The sequence below is a fragment of the Heterocephalus glaber genome, unplaced genomic scaffold (genome assembly GCF_053883595.1).
Source record: "Heterocephalus glaber isolate CG9 unplaced genomic scaffold, H.glaber_assembly_v1.0 deba00001532, whole genome shotgun sequence".
NCBI classification, from domain to species: domain Eukaryota; kingdom Metazoa; phylum Chordata; class Mammalia; order Rodentia; family Bathyergidae; genus Heterocephalus; species Heterocephalus glaber.
Window position 1 is genome coordinate 28187928 of NW_028258330.1, and position 11863 is coordinate 28199790.

Consider the following 11863-nt stretch of genomic DNA (forward strand, 5'->3'; position numbering starts at 1 on the left):
CGGGGGGCCTGGCCCAGTGGCTGAAATCTCCTTGAGTCCTCAGAGAGCCCCACAGGTAGCCACAGAGGATCTCCTCTTCCAGATGGGGAGAGAGGCTGAGGAAGGGGTCCCACCTCACCCTGGCCGCCTCCTGGGGAGCTGGGCTGCAGCTGAGCTGCCTCCTACCTTGCTCTTCCTTGTGCAGCAGCTTGCTTTTCAGGGTCTGTAGGCTCTGGAGGCCACCTCTTGTTCTGGTGGCTGCAACAGCCCCTGACCCAACTCTGCCCCCCCACTGACCCCCACTAGGACATATCTGTTTGCTGATAATGGGGTGCCTTCCATGCTGTAGTTGGCAGGAAGGGGCACCAGGAGATGCCATTGAGTTGGAACTGTGGTCTCTGTCTGTCCCACTGCTGTGTGGCATTTGAGGGACATTCCTCATAATCCGAGTCCTGACCCAGCTCCTGTTTGCTGAGCAGTGCCCTCATTTCAGCCTGTAACAACCCTGTGAGGCACCGCCTCGTCCTTGTACCCGTTTTATAGATGGGGATACAGAGGTTCAGAAGGAGACCCCCCTTGGCTGCTCTTGTCACTTGGTGAGGGAGGCCAGAGCTGAGCCTGGTCCCCCTAGGCAGGCAAGTCCCATGCCTGGATGGTGAGAGCGGGGTCTCCACTGAGGCCGCCTTCGTCTCTACCCTGCAGGAACCTGGAACGGCACCACCAGGGTGGCCATCAAGACCCTGAAGCCGGGCACCATGTCTCCGGAGGCCTTCCTGCAGGAGGCCCAGGTCATGAAGAAACTGAGGCACGAGAAGCTGGTGCAGCTGTACGCCGTGGTGTCCGAGGAGCCCATCTACATCGTCACAGAGTACATGAGCAAGGGTGAGGCCTGGCTGGCCAGCCTAGTGGACCTGATGTGCCCGGGGTGCCTGGCAGGGCCCTCCCCACCTCCCCAAAGTGCTTTTGTTTTTCTTTTTTGGTATTGGAGATTGAACCCAGGGCCTTCACACTGAGCTATATCCCCAGACCTTTTTTACTTTGAAACAGAGTCTTCCTGAGGCACCCAGTTGCCCAGGCTGAGCTTGAACTTGTGCCCTCCCAGCCTCAGCCTCCCAGAGTGCAGGGATTACAGGTGTGTGCCACTTCGCCCATACCCCGGTGACTTTTTATAGGTGGCACCGCACAGGATCAAACCCACGAGTTGGAGGGAATTTAGGCAGAATTGTCTTTCCCTTCTCACTTTGTTCTCAGTGGTTTCTCACCATCCATTATTTGCTGGCTTTCTAAAGCTGTTTGCTCTTCTCAGGCTAAAGGAGAACTTGAGCCAGGTGCCTGACTTTGACTTAATTTTTATTTTTTGGTTGGTTTTTTTTTTTTTTTATGGTACTGGGGATTGAACTTGGGACCTTGCGCTTTCAAGGCAGGTGGTGGAACCACTGAGCTAAATCCCCGGCCCTTGATTTTTATTTTTATCTTTTTATTTTTTTGTTTTTTTGGTGCTGGGGATTGAACTCAGGACTTTGGGCTTTCGAGGCAGCCAGCAGCACCACTGAGCTAAATCCCTGGCCCCTTTATTTTTATTTTTTAAGACAGGGTCTCACTGTGTAGTTCAGGTTAGCCTTAAACTTACTATGTATCCTAGACTGGCCTCGAACTCGAGGCAATCCTCCTGCCTCAGCCTCCTGAGTACTGGGTTTACAGGTGTGTGTCACCACGCCCAGCTATTGACTTAATTTTAAAAAATTAATTATTCAAAATTCCATTTTTAAAAACATGATATTTAGTATTTGGTTGAATGAATCGTGACCAAGGGATTCTCCAGGTATCCCTTACAATCAGGACACACACTGTCTCCCTCATCCACAAAGTTCCCTGTTGCCCTTGGCAGACAGTACCCTGCACTCCAAACCCAGACAAGCTCTGATCTGCTTTCTGTCCTGGTGGACTTGTGTTTACTCTGCAATGTCATCACGAAGTTGTCCAGGCTGGGCTGGAACTTTTGCACCTCCCAGAGTGCTGTGATTACAGGCATGCACTACCATGCCCCATTGGTCTGGTCTCTTTGTTCCCAAGTTGGGTCCCAGTGTGTTCACACACCCGGGCCATCTCATCCTTGGGGGGCCAGTGGGGGTGGGGTGCTTCCTGCCCTGTTTGCTTGAGAGAGATAACTGCGAATGAGGCTGGGGATGGGTTTGCATGGATTCTCCTGTGCTGGTGAAGGCGGGGCCAGCGCCGGGTGGGCCACAGGAGCCAGGAGTTACATCTTTCGAGCGAAAGAAGGACGGTGCAGGGCTGGAGCTGACTCTGTCTTTTGCCCAGGGAGTTTGCTGGACTTTCTCAAGGGGGAAACGGGCAAGTACCTGCGGCTGCCTCAACTGGTGGACATGGCCGCTCAGGTGAGTCGGTCCCTCCTGCTTCCCTAGCCTTTGCCTCCAGCACACCCAGATCCCCCTGGCTCAGCCAGTTCTGGCCTCTTGTGAGCCGCCTCTTGTGAGCCCCCTCCAGGAGGCCTGCCTTGAATTCCCCACACTCATCTTCCCACCTGTATTACTGGAACCACTTATAAGTTCCCCGAGTGGTGGTTCTGGACAGAGGACCTTAACTGGGCATCAGCAGCCACTGACTTGCTGTGGGACCTCTGGCCTCAGTTTTCTTCTCTGTAAAGGTCATTAAGCCACTCAGCAAGTATGTAGGCAGAACTCGACATCTTTGTTTCATTTAATTTTGATAAGAATCAGGAGAGGTAGAGATTGGATAGATGTGAAAACAGGCTCAGACGGAGGACTTGGGACAGCTGGCAGGACCTGTCATGCATCTGTGTGGGTCAGCTGGGGCCTCTTTGTCACCATCCCTCCACTTCCCTGGGTGCCTCTTATCATGACGCTTTCCATTACCCTCATGCACTCTTCCTGCTGGGTGCTGGTCCTGCTTGGTAAGCCAGTGGTGTTCACTGTGAGCTGACTTCTTGTGCCTGAAGAAGTGTGGAAGGCAGGAAGTACAGTTGGCTCAGCAGCCCCTGGGAGGACCCCAAGCCCATGGCCTGGGGAGGTGAGTGCGGCCCCTGAGCCAGGCACCTGGGTGCTGCCTGCAGATTGCCTCAGGCATGGCGTATGTGGAGCGGATGAACTACGTCCACCGGGACCTGCGTGCCGCCAACATCCTAGTTGGGGAGAACCTGGTGTGCAAAGTGGCTGACTTCGGGCTGGCCCGGCTTATTGAAGACAATGAGTACACAGCCCGGCAAGGTGAGCCCGGAGCACTGGCTGCATGGCCCTGGGCAGGTCCTAGCTCTGCTCTAAGCCCCAGTTTCCTGTGGCAGAGTCCGGGTGATGCACTGCTGAGCCTCCTGCCCTTACTTACGCCTGCAGGTGCCAAGTTCCCCATCAAGTGGACGGCCCCAGAAGCCGCCCTCTATGGCCGCTTCACCATCAAGTCAGATGTATGGTCCTTTGGGATCCTGCTGACCGAGCTCACAACAAAGGGCAGGGTGCCCTACCCTGGTGAGAAGGGGCTACACGGCCCATCGATAGTCCCTGAACCCTCACCTTGGAGGCCTTGGGCAGTACTCACCCCCTACCTCAGTTTCCCCCTCTGTGTAACAAAAAGGCTGAGCATCTGTTCTTAGGCTCTGTGTGGCAGGGCCCCCAGTCTTAGGGATAGGGCTTACCCTCGGCCCTGCCTGTCCTAGGTGGGAAGTCCTCTTGTCCCTGCCCACTTCGTCCATTCCTTTCTGGAGCCAGGCCTCTCATGCTCACCTGTGCCCACAGGGATGGTGAACCGTGAGGTGCTGGACCAGGTGGAGCGGGGCTACCGCATGCCCTGCCCACCTGAGTGCCCCGAGTCCCTGCATGACCTCATGTGCCAGTGCTGGCGGAAGGAGCCCGAGGAGCGGCCCACCTTCGAGTACCTGCAGGCCTTCCTGGAGGACTACTTCACGTCCACCGAGCCCCAGTACCAGCCTGGGGAGAACCTATAGGGCAGGATGCCCTGCCTAGCTGGGTCACCTGTGGGGTCTGCACCCTCCACCTGCCACTGTGGACCCTCCCACCCTGGGGCTGAATTGCCAGGGATGGAGCCCTTCTGTCTTTGGGCACATGGAAGGGCTTTGGGTCTGTGGGTCCATGGCCAGCACAGTGATTGTCCCAGCGCTGCTGTGGCCACACGCCTCCTCTTTGTCCCTCCGGAGATCTGCTGTCACCAGAGGAGGATTTGGAAAAGGGGCCGGATGCCCGTTCTCACCTCCACCTGCGGCCTGTGCCTGGCCCCTCCACCCTTGGATGCCCCAGGTCCGTCTCATGAGCTGGCCAAAGAAGCTTTCCAAAGAGGAGCGATGTACCCTGGCCCTCAGCTGCAGCCCCTGCCCCTGGCATCCCTTTGGACACATCTGGGGGTCAGGGCTGCAGGGTCCAGACCCCTCTGTCATGGTTGGGCATCCCCCAGCCCAGCATGGCTCAGTGATAGTAGATGGGATGAGGACCCCCTTCCAGCTCTGCCCTTCTTCCACCCCAGGGACCCTTGGAGATCATCATCTCCTTTCTCCCATTGTTCCCACGGGAAAATGGAGTCAGAGAGGGGATGTGCCTTTCCCAGGGCTGAAGAGCAGGTCAGGGTCTAGGCGGCAGCCTTGGTACCTGGTGCTCTGTCGGTCTTCCTCAGGAACCGACGAGAATTGTCTTTAGAGACATCTCAGATTGGAGCAGCCCAGGGGACAGGGGACCTCAAGATGGGTCACAGATAACAGGGTCCCACTGTCCCTGTGTGCTTGGCTCAGCCAGACTGTTGGGGGAGGGGGCCGGACAGGCCTGTGTGAGGCTGAGCTAGAAGCAAGGGGTGGAAGGTGAAGGTGTGGAAAGCAGGCTTCAGTCAGAATGTAGGTGGCTTTTGACCTTTGGAGCCAGCCAGCCATGACAGGGACGGGAGTAAGCTCCCAGGCTCTGGTGGCAATCAAGTAGTCACAGAGCAGTGAGGCTGGAGGGCCTGGTCCTGGCCTCAGGAGGGAACCTCAGGTCCTCCATCCCCCAGTTTGTCCTGAGCATTTCAACAGCTGGCCTCTGCTCTGCTCCCGAATGGGCTCCCCCAAATCATGAGTAGGGAGGAGTGCCCTGGCTGGGATCAGAGAGGGCAAGGGTGCCCACTGGTGCACACTGCTGTGTGACTTGGGGCCCTGCTTTTCTATGAGCTGCAACTACACGTGTGGCTGTGGCCTCTGACTGCTCAGCTGCCGCCAGACCCTGTGGTAGGAACCCATGGGGTCCTGGCTCTGCTGTTCAGCCTTAGGGTATGTGGTGGCTTCCTCCTGGGCCTCAGTGTGGCCATCTGTAACATGGGCAGCTGATAATTAGTGGCATCTTGCCAAGGGCCCCCGTGTGTGTGTGTGTGTGTGTGTGTGTGTCCGTGTGTGTCCATATTTAACATGTAAGAGCCGCCCCAGCCCTGTCCTCCATTTCACCACTGCCCCCATCACAGCAATAACAGCCTGGTTGGCAGGGTCCTCGAGCCAGCCTGGGCCTGGCACAGGGGAGGGAGGCCAAGTGGTGCCTGCCCATAAGGTTCCAACCTTCCCTTCCCTTCATGTTTGTCTCTCAAGTCTGCTCCTGTCTGTCTAGGTCAGATCTGGGTTCGCTTCCCCTGCGTGCCCTCAAATCCCCCTTCAACTGCCCTGGCCCCTTTGTATAAGGTGTCCTAATACTGTCCTATTTTTTTTTTAACAGTGTTTTGTAGATTTCAGATGACTATGCAGAGGCCTGGGGGATCCCTGGCTCTGGGCAGGGCCTGGGGGGGTCCCACATTCTATGGCTCAGGCTTAGGGGGGAGGGGGGATCAGTAATTGGTTGTAAATACTTTGCATATTGTCTGATTAAACACAGACTTCAGTGTGGCAGATGGTTTATTGAGCACCTACAGTGTGGGCAAATGAGGGGTGGGCTGTGAACAGGCTGCAGTCAGGGGCCTTTGTTCCGCACCACTGGTGGCTGGAGGGTTTTGGACCAGGCAGTGGGGACATGATCAGACTGGGGAGAGCCTTGGGGGAGGTGGCCATGCGTAATACCATCTGTATCTGCATTGTGTTTGGGAGAAGCACCAGGCCTAGCTCAAGACCCAAAACGTGAGAAGTGCAGGTGACCCCGGGGGTCAGGCATGGCTGCCAGGTCTGTGTGGAGTGTGGCGCTGTGTGTGTGCCATTTGGGTGTTTCCTGGCATGCTGGGCAGGGTGGGGTGGATCTGGGAAGGACTGGAGCACTCTGAGGAAAACCCACACCAATCCCACAGCACTCAAGGATGCAGCCTGGAAAGGTGACCCGTCACGGAGCTCGGGAAGGTGTTTATTCTACGTCAGACTCAGCCCGTGCAGGTGACCACCTCTGACCTCCCCAACAGGGCTTAATTAAAAACAAATGTCAGAGCTAGATGTTTCTCAGTTTGGTGTTACTGTCACAAGCTAAATACTGCAGTATGCAGGTCAGCATGGAGTCCGGGTGCCATGGGGGAACATGTGTTGTGGAAGTGGGGGTGGGACATGGGTCAGGGTTGCACAGCTGTCCTCTGGCCTCGTGTGTGTGTGGGTGCAGGCCTGTGTGCTCCTGGGGGCCAGCGTTTGCTCACAGATGTGCTGTTTAGATGTTTGTGCGTGAGCAAGTGTCCAGGTGGTGTGTGAGTCTGGGCTCATGGCTTTGTGTCCCCCAATGTTGAGAGACAAGGGAGTGGGTTTTGCTCAGGCTGTGCATGCAGGATGTATGTATTGTACTGGCAAAACCCCAAGTGGACAGGTGGGTGGTGGGTGCCCCGGGGAGGGTCTCAGGTGCATACCCCATGTATGCACAGAGCTGCAGGGCTACATCAGAGGCACGTCTTGCTAACCTGGTAGGCACAAAGTTCCTGTCCCACATTGTCACTGTGGGTGGGGAATGGACCTGGGAGATGCTTCACACCGGGCCCAGCCACCTGGCCATCTGTCCACAGAGTGGGCTTTTCTCTCTCAGTCCTCCCAGCTCTCCAGCACGTGGTGTTGACATTTAATATTCTTTCTGTCCCTCATGCCAAGTCCCTCTCATTTCTTGGTCTGTCTCTCCAAGCTTCTGACCTTTTGCCTGTGTGTGTCTCACGGCTGCTAGTTTGCCTCCTCGGTGCTTCCCTGCGATGCTGCCTCTCCAGATCTTCCCGTCTCTTTCTGTCTCAGATTTTCCTCCCTGTCCATCTCTCCACATCCCTGACTTCCCCACACAGTCATACAGAAAAACGCGGACCCAGCATTTCCCTGGCTGGGGATGGTGGCACATGCCTGTAATCCCAGCACTTAGGAGGCCAAGGCAGGAGGATCAAAAGTTCAAACTCACCCAGGGGCTGGGGTGTAGCTCTGGGAAGGCTGTGCCCCCCCGCCCAAAAAACCAAGATTTCCCTGGGCCCAGTCCAGTCATGGCCTCTGTGTGTGTGTGTGTGTGTGTGTGTGTGTGTGTGTGTGTGTATGAAGTATGGCCCTTGCATGTGGACTTGTGAGGCAGGAATCTGCCTGGGCATTTGTCTTGCTGCAGCTCCTCCTGCCTCCTTTTCTCGGGTTTTATTGTGCTGTGTACTGTGTGCTACACACGTGTGTGTGTGCTTTGTGTCGTGTTGCATGTGTGTCATGTGTCATGTGTCATGTGGTGTGCGTGCTTCCCTGTCTGACCACAAGGTTTCTTGCCCCTCTTCCCTCACTTAGGAATTCTGACCAGACCTTATGCTGGGCGTTCCCATCTGTGTGTGTGCACGCGTGCACATGCACACACACACACATTTGCATGCATACCCTGTCATCTTTTCCTGTTTCTCTTGTGGGTTCCAAAAACAAAGCCGGAGATGGGGACAGGAGCATGGGGAAGGGACCATGGACATGAGACAGGTGGCTGGGCTCGGGGCACCGGCTGAGCTCTGTCGGTCTGAGTGCAGTCTGGGTTTTGCTGTCCCCATCTCTCCCCTCACTGGGGCTGTCCCCCCAGAGCAGGTCTCCTGGGTCCTGGGCCTGAGCCCTCTGAGGTCTGTCAGCCTCTGCCTCCTGCCCCTCATGCTGTGTCTCACTCAGTGCTATCCCTTTTTCTGAGGGCCCATCCTGCGCGCCTGTCCACCTGGAATGGCTGCTTCCTTGTGGCAGGGAGTGATGGTCTGTCCCCCATTCCCCTGCCCGCAGGATTGTCCTTGCTTCCCTCCATCCCATTCTTGCTGCCTGTGGTGTGTGTGTCCATCTGTGTACATATGTCTCTGGGCATGCATCTCTTTTTTGTGGTACTGGGGGTGGAAGCCAGGGCCTCACTCGTGCTTCACAAATGCCCCATCACTGAGCGACACCGCATCCTTGTGCACAGGAATCTCTTGCTCAACCCCTTTCCCTGTCCCTGGTGCCACACAGCCCTGCACTCCCTCCAGCCTCAAACTCAACACTGGCCTCATGAACAGTTCCCTTTGACATCCCCTGCACACCCTTCCTCAACTTTGTGCCTGTTCCTCGGCAGAGACACCCTTTCCCCAACCTCTTCAAGCACTGGGCCCCTGGCAGCTCCACCCTTTCTTGTCTACCTGTTGCCCTGTTCGGGTCTTTTGTCTCCTTCACCCTTTCTAGCTGCCTCCAAATCTAGCTGGGGCCAAATCCTCACTTCCTCCAGAAGTGCTGCCCCTTTCTTCAGCCTCCCAGTGGTTTCAGTCCTTGATCCCCTTGTGTCAGAGCTCCCTGCACCAAGCCCTGACCTTGGCCTATTCCCCTACACTCAGGCTGTGCACTCAACCACAACCCCCATTATGGCTTTTTTGGGCCCTTCTTCCAAAAAAGAAAATTAAATATGACAGCATCGGTATAAAGGTGAATATATTAATATTACATATTAAAACATTTTCTTAGGTCTGGAGATGTGCCGCTGTGCTAGAGCGCTTGCCTACTGTGGGCAAAGCCTTGGGTTCCATCCCCAGCATTGCACAAAACTATTTTTCTTTGAACTAAAGTTTCATTTTTTCTTCTGATTTTAAGAGACACTTAAACACTCTGCAGGCTCCTGAAGTTCTCATGGGCTGATTTGCTTATTGCCTCTTCTGGCTGGGCCTGGGCATGTGCTGCTGGTGGCCGCTGTGTGTCTTCCGTGCCTGCTGACCTCTGTCTCTGAGCTGCTCTGCCCCACAGTCTGCCCGGAGAGTGCCTCCAATAGGGCCACGCCCGGGAGTGTGTGCACCTCTCCCGCCTCCACCTCTCACCCTAGCGGGTCTGTGACTGTTCCTGCTATCAGACAGGAGTGGCCTTGTGTCTGTGTCCGCTAGGGGGCAGGGGCTGGCTGCTGTCTGTCACAGGCCTCCCCTCCGCTCCACTCCTCAGGCAGGCCCAGGCCCGCTGGATTTCTGTGTGGGCTGTGCTGTCTGTACCCTGCCCTGGCTGTCCGCCTCCCCTTGCTCCAGCTTTGGGGGTCACTGCTGTGGGCTGGGGGATTTGTTTCCTTTCACTCTCAAGGCTCTTCCCAGCACACTCATTGTGAGGCACTGCTCCTGCCTGGTTGTGTGTGTGTGTGTGTGAGACAGACAGACTGACAGATAAGACATGACATAGCCCCTTCCTTTCATCCATGTGTTTTCTCCCTGTCTCTAAGGAGATGCCCTGGCTGTGTGTGCAGCTCGGACATACAGAGCAGGTGTGAGAGTGTGCGTGTCTTCTTCACTCTCTCATTTCCTGCCTCACTCCCCCTGCCACCCCGTGCCCTGTGCCTTCTCTCCCCTGCTCTCTCCCCTTCTGCCTCCCTCTCCCCTGCTCTCTTACACTGAAGCTCCCAGCTTCACTTTTACAGGTGCGCAGCCTTCGCCTACCCCGCACTTACTGGTTGCTGGTTTGTTCCCTTGTCAAGCGTCCACCGAGCCCCTGCTGTTGGCGTGACCCTGGTGTGGGGGCCAGGGGTTCCGGGTGGGGCTGATCAGCTGGGGTCCAGCCCTCCACAAGCTCCCTACTACTGAAGAGGGAGGAAGTGGGTGAGGCCGGGGTGAGGTGCACTGCAGGAAGCAGAACAGCACATGCCAAGGCCCAGGGGTGGGACAGGTATCAAGTTATTCCTCCGTGTTTTACCTTTTTCTGTGATATGTGACTGTGTGTATGTGTGTAAGAGAACAGACAGTCAGACAGACAGACACCAAGACAATAGGAAGAGTGCACAGATGGCTCCTGCTGCTCCTGTGTCCCTCTCCCGTCTCCTCCTGTCTGTTTCACTGCTTGGTCTTTTCTGGGCCCCCTGCTTTTGCATGTGTGTGTGTTTGTGTGTGTGTGTGTGTGTGTGTGTGTGTGTTTCCTTGGATCCTGATCCCCCTCTCCACCCACCTGCATCCTGGGCCTTCTCCTGCTCTTCTCTCCAGGCTGTGTGTGGTGTGCCGTGTATGCAGTGTGCGTGTTGTAAGTTATGCAGTGCACTGCACGGTAGGTGTGCTGGGGTGTGATGCAGTGTGTCTGAGGCCTGTCTGTGGCGCGAGGCCCCTTGCTGGTGCCTGAATCCAGCACAGGCCACTCCAAGGGACTGTGACATCCACTAAGACACTCTCTTCTTCCATCATCCACCGTCCTTGCGCAGAATCTCTGTCCTGCTGTTCCCCAGGCTGCCAATCTGGGATGGCTGCACCTCTCCCATCATCTCTCTCTGGTTCTCTCTTTGTTTTCCTGTCTGTTTCCAATCCCCTGTCTCTATCTTTGTCCTTTGTTCTCTTTTTGTACCTGTATGTCTGCATCTCTTTGTCTCTTGTCTCTTCCTTTTGGGTTTAGCTGATCTCTGTGAGTTACTGCTCGAACACAGTCAGTTTTCCCCATGAACACAGCCACACATGTGTCCCACACATGCTCCTTCCCAAAGGCTGGCTGGTCACCCCACCTCCCGCCACTACCTTGCCCCCACCACTTGGTGGGGTCCCCTCAGATAGCCCAAGGCCCCTGCTTCCTGTCTGCTCTGAGGCTCTGGGGTCTCTGCAGACCAGTGAGTAGTGGGTGCCTCTCCTCTCTCCAGATTGGGAGTCATTGCCATCCGCTGAGGGTTTGTTTCCTTTCACTCTCACAGCTCTAATACACTCATTGTGGAGCAGCTGCTCCTGTCCGGCTGACTGTGTGTGCGTGTGTGTATGTGTAATGTGTGTCTCACAGAGACAGGGTTAGGGGAGCCCCTGCTGGCCCCCTCCCTGTGGGTTTCCGGTTTTGTGCTCAGTCAGAAAAGCATTTGCTTTCCACTCAATCAACACCCTCCTCTGCCTCGTGTGTGCTGGCCTGTGTGTGTGTGTGTGTGTGTGTGTGTGTGTGTCTGCGTGTGTGAGACCCTCCTTCTCCCTCCTCCTGCCTGTTCCCACCTTGTCTCCAGGGCACTTCTGAAACCTGCTCCGGCCATGTGTGCACTCACAGAGAGGCGTGTGTGTGTGTGTGTGTGTGTGTAGCCATTTGACAGCGTGTCATCTCTACCACTTTCCCTAATCCTTTGTCCCACTCTGGGGTAATTTCCTTTGCATTTTCTTCTGGTCAACACCTGCTGAACAGCTCCCGAGAGGGCATGTGTGGCTGCCTCGCTCTGCTCCATCTCTGTGTCTCCAGATCTGCCCTCTCTGTCTCCCGCTGCTTTCCCCACAATCTCCCCTGTCCCTTTCCAGTCCACTCTGGTGCTCTGTCCACGTTTGTGTAAGCTCTGCAGATGAATACCAGTGATCTGGCCATCTGTCCCTCCGTCCATCTCTCCACCTGTCTGTTGAAGTTATTTCAGGTGGGTCCTGGGGCTCCAGGGTTGTTTTCCCTCTCTGAAATCTGAGGGGCTATCTCTGTGCTCCCCTATGTCGTTGTTTCCATTCCCCATGGTGTGGGTTTCTGGCCACTGGGGCTCCGACCCCCTGCTGGCCTCCCCCCCCCCCCACTGCCTGCCTC

The 11863-nt window shown here is 55.9% G+C and overlaps 1 protein-coding gene across 3 annotated transcripts in view; it reads left to right on the plus strand.

Annotated features, from left to right (window-relative positions):
• Src (SRC proto-oncogene, non-receptor tyrosine kinase) overlaps nt 1-6386 on the plus strand; it is a 48308-nt gene extending 41922 nt beyond the window's left edge. For all 3 annotated transcript variants that reach the window (XM_004867799.3, XM_087188969.1, XM_087188970.1), the window contains 5 exons: nt 682-861; nt 2299-2375; nt 3071-3224; nt 3348-3479; nt 3747-6386. In XM_004867799.3, coding sequence (XP_004867856.1) covers nt 682-861; nt 2299-2375; nt 3071-3224; nt 3348-3479; nt 3747-3955 — 752 coding nt within the window. In that variant the 3' untranslated portion in view covers nt 3956-6386. The remainder of the gene's footprint in view (nt 1-681; nt 862-2298; nt 2376-3070; nt 3225-3347; nt 3480-3746) is intronic.
• The last annotated feature ends 5477 nt before the right edge of the window (nt 6387-11863 follow it).